The following is a 10545-nucleotide window of genomic DNA, read 5'->3' as shown; positions in this document are numbered from 1 at the left end:
CTGCCTCCTGAAGGTTACGCGACGCAGCCGCGGGGTGCGGGGGGCTCCCGCCCTCGCCGCCGCCTGCGCCGCCGCCCACCCCAGCGCCCGCCGCGCCGCGCCGGCCCGGCCCGGCCCGGCTGCCGGCTGCTGCCACCGCAATCCCCGCTCCTAAATCAGCGCGGGGAGGCGTCCCCTCCCCCCACCGGCTGCCCGGGCTCCCCGCGCCGCGATTGGCCGTGCGGGCGCCCCCCGCCCCGGGCCCCCCCCCCCCCCGCTCCAGCTGCCGCGCCATTGGCTGCGGGTCTCCGCCAGCCTTTACATAAGCTCGGGCGCGCTCGAGTGGAGTTGTATAAAGCGAGCGAGCGGTGGCGGGGCGGGAGGCTCGAGGCCAGCCCGGGACCGGGGCTGGGAGCTGGAAGGCGGCGGCGGCGGCGGCGGCGGCGGAGGCAGTGAGTGCCCGCGCTCCGACGCCCCCAGGCGGTGGGGCTGAGAGAGCCCCAAGATGGCTCCGAGCTCTGACCTCGGCGTGAGTACCCGCTCCCGTGCCCCCACTCCCTCAGGCGGAGAAAGTTTCTCCCGCTCTGCGCGCCCCTCCCGACTCGCCCGCAGGGGTGGCGGGGATGACGCCGGGGAACCGGGAAGACGGACACCGCCACTGAAGGCGGAGGCCGTGTGTCCAACTTGCGCAGGACTCGACCGGCGCGCGGAGCCTCCCCCGCGGGCTGGGGGCGAGGCGGGCGCGGGGCTGGAGGTGGAGGAGAGGTGGGAGCGGGGGTGTGCGGACGACAGCCCACTCAGCTGGCAGGGAAGGTGTTGGGGGCGCCCTGGAGGTCAGCCGTTTGGGGAGGGGGGCACTGGGGCTGCCAGGGGGGCGGAGCAGGTGAGGAAGGATGTGCTGGGGGTATTTGGGAGTCACCCAGCTGGGCTCAGCTCCGAGCCGGGGAAGCTACTGGCCTCGACCAGTAGTAGCTCACCCACTACGCTGCTAGGATGGGGAAGAGCCCCGGGGAGCCTGTGCTTCTTCCCCGGGGAAGCCGAGCTCCTAGGCACAGCGCTCCGTGGCCGAGAGCTCCAGGAGCCAGCCCCGCGAGCAGCGTAGCTGCCAGCTGCCTTTGCTGGACCGAGGTGTGGTCTCCTCGCTCGCAGCCTGTTTCAGGCAAACCAGCTTCAGGCATTCCAGGGGGGAACGGGGGTCTTCCTCGGCCCTTGGGGGCACATGGAGGCTTTGATGGGGCAGCAGGCCAGACTTAGGGGCATGCCCAACAATGCAGCTCGCTTCTTCGCAGTACATACAGTAGTTGGGAACCCTGGTTAGTCCCGTTTCTGCAGAAACCAACTCAAGAGTCCAAAGTCATCCCAGCCTGGATGGGAGCCTCCCGGAGTGGTCGGGAAAGGCTCCTGGGGTTGGAGGGGGGTGGGGGCACTCCCCTTCCTCAGGGAATGACTAATGAATATTGCTGGCGCCTGTGGTGGAGTGTGCACCTAGTGTGGCTCCTGTGCGTCCCAGGAGGTGCTTCTGCTCTCCAGGCAGGACACGTTCTCGAGTCACACTTGAGATGTCTTCTGGGATGGGTGCAGGACTTCCCAAGTGAAGCCGGGTGGAAAAGAAGGAGAAAAGGTTCCAAGAATGGGGGACAGCTCTGTAGTGCCGCCTTGAATTTGGGGAACTCACGTGGGGGGACAAATGCTGCTGATGGGAGATTTTTTTACCCTGATGCCTTGGGGCTGGACATACCCAAGACTGAACCAGAGTGAATTCAGAGTCTTGCTGTACGTCACTCTTGGCCCTGAGGAAGGGGATGATGGAGGATGGAAAAGTGGGAACATGGTAGTTCTTCCAATATGCCTTTTGAGGAAGCATTTTCTCTCTCTCTGGCTTAAGAACATCATTCTGGCAGCAGGTCCCAAAGTCAATTTAAGAAGCAATGAAGGGGGTTTAGGGTCTTGAGGCTGGCTCAGTGGACCACAATTAGAATATTCTGGTTTCCAGTTGGCACTGATGGACTCTGGAGAAGGTCAAAGGCATGCTCCTCAGTTGGGGTATATCCTTCACCTGTATACCATTCCTGAACATGAGTGGGTGTTTTGAACTCCTAGAGGAGCTGCTTCAACCTGGAGATCTTTTAGGGGGGTTATCAGTCCATAACCCCAGACCCAGCTCCATTCTCTGCCTGCAGTCAACGTTTTCTGCTACATTTCCCAACACCTTCTCTCCAATGTGGATTTGTGCAGCGAAATACCTGCTTGTTGCTCTTTCTTCCCTTTTCTCCATCTGGGTTGCACCTGGTGTTCTGAACCCTGATGTTTATTTTGTGGCATCTTGATGTTTGCTTAAGATGTCCCATCCTGCACAGGTTGCCTGTAAATGTGTGGACCAATAGTCTGTGTAATTCTAGGGAGTGAAACATACGCTGTTGTGGAGAGAGGACCAGGGACCACAAAGGCAGTACTATGAAAGTGCTTATGACAGTCTCCTGTTCTCAATCTTCCTTGCTGCCTGCTGAAGCGATCAGGGGTTAAAGGTGAAGCAGGCTCCTTGGTGTCCAGTAGGGGGCGCCAAAGGCACCCAGGTCAAGACTTTCCCACTTCTTGCTGTTCACTGACCATGGTAACGAAACCTCTAAGCAAGCCGAGACCACAGCCCCCAACCCTCACCTTCATGATTGAAGCCCTTCTACCACAGGCTTCCTGGACATCCGGTGGTCCTGTCATCTCAGGTGCAATGGGGCAGATGCACGTACAACATTCCAAGGACAGAGAGCTAGTACTCAGCCCCACCTGCTCTCTGAGATCATTCCTTTGTGCTTGGTTCTGGTGTGTCCTTTGAACTTGTTAGCAGCTCCTGGAGTCCAAGAGCATTAGGGATAGAAGGGAGGATCCTTGAAGAGCATCTAGTCCAACCTCATCCCATCCCCAGCACTCACATGCATACTTAATTTACAGATGAGAAAACTGAAGCCCAGTGAAGGCGAGTGTCTGGTCCAAGGTCACAATGGCTCTTTGATGGAAGACACTGGATGAGGTTTCAGGATTTCCAGTTCTCTGCTCAGAGCTCTTTCCACTCTGTGACCTGCTTCCTCCCTTTTTACTATGGAGATGGACGTGTGTTCTTGGCACACTAGGTACTCGTAGCTGCTGACATCGGTCAATTAATAAAATTAGTAAATTTGGGGAAATTGTCTTCAAATCAATTATTCAGAGTGAGGAGCAGATAAAGTTCTTGTAATGTACATATGCAGGTAATAGAAATTGCTAATCGTTTTTTTCCCTTTCGTCCATTATCTTATCTCATTACTCCAAGCAGTCTTTTAGGCAGAGACAAAGCAACTCCAGTTTTCCGTCCATGCATGTAGGAATCAGAAGTGCCCAGTCCCTCTCTGTGGCCTTGAAACCCAAGTCAAAGCTCTTCCTTTCTTTCACAAAGGCGTGCTGGAGTAGGGTCTCCCTGTCCTGCATCATACCACTGCCGCTGACACCTCCATTACTCAGATACTGGGTGGAGTGGAGAGTTCCCAACAGTTATTTGCCCATTTCCCCATCTTTGCTGCTCCCAGCTCAAGGTCAGAGTGCTAGGATGTTCTATTTTTGCAAAATCCTCGTATTAGGGCTTCTTGGGTGACCTGGAAGATGCTACCATTTCCACTGCCCTTTTTCTGTTCTGTAAGTTTGACTGTCGACATCTGAGCTGGGCCCTGGGAAGGAGGTTTGCTGAGTAGCCTGTGGGCCGCCCCTCCATTTCCTCTCCCCACCCCGTTCCTTTGCGCACTGCATGGAGCTCCTCTGGGTTCCTCCCAGAGCCTCAGCAGACTTGGTGGCGACCCTCAGAAGGAACTAGTGCCTGCCAAGCCCCAGAATTCTGAGAGCCAGATCCTCTTCTGTCCCTAAAGCTCACCCAAGGGATGCTTGTTGCCAGGGAAGATGCTTGAGTTTCCTCTTCTCCTCCAGGCTCACAGACAAGTTGGGTCTTAGTCTTCAAGGGGGGAGGGAGGTAGTAAGATTACGTGGACCACCAGACAGCAACAGCCCCTCCTTTAAGAAGTGGGGTTCTGAGAGACCGTGCTTGAGATCCACGCCAGCTCCCGGCTCTAGCTGAAGAAATGTGCCTGCATTCCCAAGGCTTGGTCTAGTCTGGATAAGGAGAGGAATATAATTACGTACAATATAGCTGTAGCATAGGATCTCTAGATTTTGGTTTAATGGAGGAGAGGACATAGAGTTTGAGAAGTGGCATTAGACCCTGAGAAATCAAGAAGCCACTCGTTTCGCGAGCCCCACTGGATGGCTGACCCTTACCCTACTCTCATTGGGAAGGCAATCCGTGGAGTAGAAAGGACACAGGCTTAGGATCTGGCTCCCCCACTTACTGGCTTAGAGACTTTGGGCAAACTGCTTAACCTCTGCATGCCTCAGTTTCCTCCTCTGCAAAATGGTGAAGATGGCAGCCCTGTGATGAGGGTAGGATAGACAGTGAAGAGCAAGGAAGATAGTCTCTAACATGCCTCTGCCCTCAGTAAGACATAAAAAGGTGTTCAGCTGGAAGGGGATATTGTTGTGGGATCACTGGGAACCACACCGAGGCTTCCTTTTCCAAGCAAGCGAGGCCGAGTGTCCAGGTTTGCATATCAGCCCTCTGTTCACAGCAACATCTGGGCTGATGGACAAGGCCTTCCTGGCAGGTCTCCCTCCTTGCCTTCTTCCTTCCCCCACCTTGGGGCTTCGTTTGGGGGTTCTGCCATACTTGGGGAAAAGAAATTTTACAGGTCCCAGGATAATTCTGAATGTGATGAAGGGCCCTGAGCTATTGATTCCTAAGGAAGGATCTTTGTGCTGGGAGAAGCCTTCCCTGAGCCCAGTGATTTAAGAGTGCTGACAAATCTGTGCTCACCGAGCCTCCTGCAGGCTGCAGATACAGGCTTCCAGGCCAGCCGGGGCTCTGCAAGGGATTTCTGGGGAGCCTGGCTGGTTGCTTAGGGGACACAAACCTGTGAACTCTCCTTAGGAAAAAGTATGAAATCAATTGGCTTATTATCACACCCAACACACCCTGGACCACTTAGGGCAGTTAAGAAATGAGAAGCAGCAAAGGACTTGGAGGCTGTATTTGAAAACCATACAGAAAGGTGTGAAGGGTTTGGGGACAGGAAGTTCACACTGAACCACTCGTGATCTTGACCTTATTGAAGCTCTTTGGCACTGACTAGGGGGCCTACTTTGCCTCCCAGACATTTGGCAGTATCTGGGGATACTGGTTGTCACCACTGGGCTAGAGAGTGCTACTACCATCCAATGGGTAGAGGCCAGGGATGAGGCTAAATATCCTATAATGCATAGGACAGCCCCCCAACAAAAAAATCGGCCTAAAATGTCAGCAATGCCAGGCTGCAGAACCTGGACTGGAGCAGTACCACACAGAATCGTAGCATGCTAGAAATGGGAGGAATTTCAGATGCGTTCTCATCCCGCTCTCCCATTTCACAGTTGAGAACACTAAGATCTAGAGAGGTAAAAAAACTAGCAAGGGTCCTACAGCAAGCGGGCGGCCATGCTGGTCTGGAACTCAGATCTGCTGTTTGCTGAGACCAAATTACAGACTCTCTCAAAGATGTGAAGATTCACTGTGAGCTGTGAAAACACTTAGAAAATTATAAAGAGACTATTATTAATATTGCTATTATTAAGAATTTGGGAGTTTGGAAAGTTCTATTTCTGACTGTGCCACTGACTCATTGTGTAACATTGGGCGCATCATTCCCCCACCCCCAGGCCTCTTTGAGTGTGTGTGTGTGTGTGTGTGGATGGCGGGTGGTCTTAGCAAATGGTAAGTACATCATAATCATTATCTTTAGAGAAAAGTACAAAGATTTGCCCTTCAAAAACCCTAGGCACTTAAAAAGGAGAAGATAAAAATTTTCCTTGAAAGACATCATGTTGACTTCGTAAGAAGCAAAGCGTTTTCTTCTTGGAAAAATTCCAGTACCCTGGCCCTGTAAGTTGGTTCCAGCCCAGGAAATCTGATCAACATCCGGAGGACAAACTGATAGCTCCACAAATGACAAGCGATTGGATTTGTCCCCTCTCCCTCCGGGAGGGGGAGGTGGGAACTTCTTCACCCTTTCCTGCTCAACCCTCTTGGCGCAGGGAAGTTCTGCAAAGAACTTCACTAGAGGGTTGAGAAGGCGTGTCATTAATTAGTAAAACCTTGTTTACTTAACAGACAAATTCTTAAAGATCTCTTCCAAGGGACGTTTTGACATATTACTTTAATTAGCCACAGAAGAATTGCAAGTACAGAGAGTGTATAAAATGACCCTTCCTGTTGTTTCTAGTTACTGTTATCTTTGTTTGCACCCAACAAGTACAGTGACAAGGTCATGGGAATCACCGCTGAGCTCAAGGTGTCCCGTTGACCAAGGGAGAGACTGTGGGGACTTCCACCCTAACAGCAGCCTCCACCTGCCTGGAGAGCAGCCCCCAAGTGAGCTTCCTCCCTCAGCATCCCTTCCCTGCCTTCCTTTGATGTCTTCTTTATAAGGACCTGTTGTGCCAGGTGAATCCTGACTCAACTGTCTGGGTAGGAAACAGGCCTGGGAGCCCCATCCCCACCTAAATGGGCAGAAAAGCTCCTTCAAGATTGATAGGAGCGGCCTCGGTTGGTGTTTTTCACTGAATGCCCATCTCTGGTCTCGCTCTCTGTGCGCTGAGGAGTGGAGGTAGGCAGTCACTTGAGTCTCTCCTTAGAGGATCAAGGTTACACTCTGGTCAATCCCTGTAATCAGAGGAGCTAAGCAGACAGGCCCTTTCTGTCACCTACAGATTCGTTGTCTAAGTGACGTCGCATTCCCTTTCATCCTGGTCTCTAAGAACAGACTTTCTTGGAAATCGTAATCATGCACCTCTCCTCTGAGAAGCTATATATGTCCAAGGAGGCTTTTGCAAGTGGGGACACAAGAGTCCCTGAGAAGGAGAAATACTGCCTCGTAAACAATGTCAAGGCAGGCACTGTGTCTTTTGTTCTTAGCCATAATAACCTCAGTTCCTGGCATGGTGCTTGGCACATGGAAGAACTCCGTGGCTGCTTGAATAAATAAGTGAATGTGAGTGGCTGTTCTGGGGCAGAGGTGACTCTTGGTATGAAAGCGGATCTCCAAACTGGCCAGTCTTCCTTCTGGCTCCTTCTTCCCAGAGGGCTCTAGGGACCTCAAGGTCCCACTGCTCAAGCAAGGGTTGAGGAGTTCAGGCAGGGCCCACCCTACAAGGTGGTGGCAGGCTCTGAGCCTTGGGCAAGGCTGAGTTTCTCCTCCTCTTTACCACCCTCCACGCACTCACTCCCCTTCCCTCCACCTTCCCACCAGGCTGCTGCAGGGAAGCTCAGTGTAAGTATGACTTTGCTTTCAACTGATAGAATAGATGAGAATTTGGATTTCCACTGAAGACAGACTAGGGAGGGAATCACTGCTTCACCAAAAGATTCCCAGGGGCATGCTTCTAAATAGCAAGGTCCACTAATGCATTTTAAGTGATTTAGGAAAAAAACAAAAAAACAAAAATCCCTGACCCGTAGACTCTTAGGCCTGGAAAAGAAGTCTGGAGGTCGTCCAGTGCCATGCCACTGCCCTGCCCCAGGACGCCAGTCCCCTCTGTGAAACTTTTCAGAAGCTCACTCACTTTTCAGAAGCACAGCCTGCCCATCCTGAACACTGCTGCCCCAAATCGAAATCGCTCTTTCTCATCAAAAACAATTTTTTTTTAAATAAAATGCAAGTCTGATCATGTCTTAGCCAACGCCAAAGCCTCTCCCATGGTATGACTCCAGGCTCCTGACATTGCAGGCTCCACAGGCCACAGCTGCTGCCTCCACCTTTTCCCACACCCTGCACTCCACACCCCCGACCCTGCATTCCAGCAACAACTGCCTTTGCCTAGTGCACCCAAGCCTTGATCTGTAAATCCACCTGGAATGCAGCTCCCTTGGAATCTCAGTTTTCCTTCCTTCCTTCTACCTACCCTTCCTACCCGCCTCCCTAGACAACTCCTCCTCTTACGGGCTACAGCTGCACATTGTACCTGTTGCTGCTCTGAGCTTATCCCTCTGAATTGTGCCTCACCCCTGCTCGACTATAAGCTCCTGGAGGTCAGGAGCCATGCCTTAGCTGTCATTTCTGACCTGGCCCATGGGCATCTACTGTTTGAGCATGCATGTGTATGTATATGTCAGTAAATGGAGGGGTTCTGTGTGTGGAAGGCAGTGCTGAAGAAGCCAAAGAACTCCACCAGCCTCCCTAGACAAATGAGTCACAGAAAGAAGCCTATCTCTCGGAGTCTGACAGTCAGTCCCCAGGCATTCCATTCAACTTTGGCAACTACTTCTGGAAGGGGAGTACCTGGTGGGCCTGGGCTCCACCTCCTGAACTGCATTCCTTCATTCAACATTTGTTAGCAGTAGTAATAGTGTGATTGCTGTTACCGTCACCTACCATGTACGGACTTTGTGTTTGCCAGGCACTGTGCTCAGCACTTAACAGGCATTATCTCATTTCATTTCTCGTTTCACAGACCAGGGAGTCTAAGCAATTAACAATACTTCTGAGGCACCTGCTGTGTGCCCTGTGCGTAAGGCTAGGAGACTCCATTTGTCCTCTCACTTTCGGTAACCCCGTTTCATTAGCCTGCTAGTCTCTGTGGCACCTCCTAGCCTGGGTCCCCTGAGTTTTCCTCTGGCTTTTCTGGAGCAGGACCAAGTCTGCTTCCTATCCTTGAGTGCAGCTGCAGGCAGCATGTGGTGTTTTCCCCAGGTAGAGGGAAAGAGAAGGAAACCTTATATTTTCTGGGTGCTGGGGAAGATGCATAGGACTTGGTGGGCCATCAGGTGGGGGGCGGCGGGGTGGGGGGGCAGATTCCGAAAGTCTAGCATTTGGCAGTGCAGAAGATGAGGACAGAGACAAGGTGGAGAGACACCCATGACTGAGGCCTCAGAACATATACTCCGTGGGGCAAGGCCTTTTGTTTGTTCTCAGTTGTCTTCCCAGTGTTGGGCACAGTGCCTGATACGGTGTGGGTGTGCGGGAATATGGAATGAATAAATGAGTGAGTGACTGAGGGGCACCTCCAGCTTTCTCTCCCACTTGGGCACAGTATTTGCTTCCCAGCTGGCATCTTAGCTTCCAGCTGCACCCTCCCATGGCTTCCTCCACACCCCACTGCTACACTGGGCTTTCTAACACACCACCCCCAGCTGGGTGGTTCCCTAACCCACTCTGGCTAGTACTGCTCATGAGACCGCCTCTCTTTTCCAGCCTCCTCAGCCACCCTCCTTCCCAAAGATTGCCCTGCCCCATCCAGTGCTCCAGCCACACAGAGCCTCATTGCACAGCACAAGCCTGCTTGTCCACGCCTCATGCCGGCCCCTCAGCCCGGGACACTTTCTCCACCTTCTCCCCTTGGCCAACTCACCACTGCCTCTCTCTTGGCCCCCCCCCCCCCCCCCCGCCACCGCAGGCAATGGTGCTTGCTCCTTCCACTGCGTTCCCATCTCACTTGGTTTAAGACAAGTTTGGTATAGTGAGAGAAGGTGTCTGTCTAGTGTAGTGTCCAGAATACCAATTCTGGAGCCGGTGTGCTTAGACAAAAAATCTGGCTCCACTACGTACTAGCTTTGTGACCTTAAGCAGGTTACTTAACCTCGCTATGCCTTTGTCTCCTCATCTGTGAAGTGGGGTCAGCAGCAACACCTACCTCACAAGGTTACTGTGAGGATTGAATGAGATCATCTCGGCGAAGGTTTAGAGTAGTGCCTGGCACCTAGTCAGTAGTTAGGTAAGTGTTAATATTACTAGCCATTCCTCATGTGGTACTTGTTATGCAAAATTGCAATGGAAATCTGTTTGCCTGGTGTACAGAGTCCCATGAGTTAAGCTAAAGAGAGCTGTGATCAGTTCGGAGATTAGAAACAGAGCTCTGATAGGCATGTGGAAGTGGGGGAGCTGAGAGGAAGGGGGTAGTTAGTATTGCCACTGTTCGGGTGAAAGACAGAGGAGCCGATCTCCGGCAGTGGGGGTGGAAAGAACGAGCAGTTTTGAGAAATATCCATGGAGCAGCATGGACGTGGTGATCCAGCAGGTGTGAGGAATGAGGAAGAAGCAAGAACCAATTATGACACCGCATTTCCAACCGGAATGACAGTGTTGGGCTTGGAAGGGCCCCAGTGAAGAGCATCCCCCCTCCTTACTCAGGTTCAGAACCAACTGAGAGAGAGAAGGGGGGAGGAAAAAGGGAGGAGAGAGGCAAGCCTCAGGCGGAGATTAGAATGCCACGGTCACTACAGATACCGCTGTTTGGAAGGCCAGGCTTCAGAGTGGGGTCTGGGGGGCACCTCACTGCGGCCCTCCCTGCGGGTGAGGGAAGGACTCAGCCTGCCTGACCCATCTCAGCACTGGGCAGAGAGCAGCCTCTGCAGGGAGGCAGGTCCATAAAGGGCTCTCCTGCCCAGTTCTTGCACACTGACTGGTCTGTGAGTCCCTGCTCAGGCCCTCAGGAGGAGGAGTTGGGGGGAGAAAGGAGGCTGGG

At 53.0% G+C, this 10545-nt stretch overlaps 1 protein-coding gene across 3 annotated transcripts in view; it reads left to right on the top strand.

Annotated features, from left to right (window-relative positions):
• The first annotated feature begins 347 nt into the window (after positions 1-347).
• The window catches only part of CRTAC1 (cartilage acidic protein 1), a 145385-nt gene continuing 135187 nt past the window's right edge, over positions 348-10545 (top strand). For 2 of the 3 annotated variants that reach the window (XM_086680570.1, XM_086680569.1), the window contains exon 1: positions 349-508. In XM_086680570.1, the coding sequence (XP_086536696.1) occupies positions 485-508 (24 nt within the window). In that variant the 5' untranslated portion in view covers positions 349-484. Of the gene's footprint in view, positions 509-10545 lie in introns of all 3 variants that reach the window. The other variant, XM_086680568.1, reaches the window with a different exon arrangement.

This window comes from Puma concolor, chromosome D2 (genome assembly GCF_028749965.1).
Source record: "Puma concolor isolate L17-30 chromosome D2, mPumCon1.1.hap2, whole genome shotgun sequence".
Classification (NCBI taxonomy): Eukaryota; Metazoa; Chordata; class Mammalia; order Carnivora; family Felidae; genus Puma; species Puma concolor.
The sequence above is the reverse complement of the archived record's forward strand: the minus strand, read 5'-3'. Positions and strand labels throughout refer to the sequence as shown.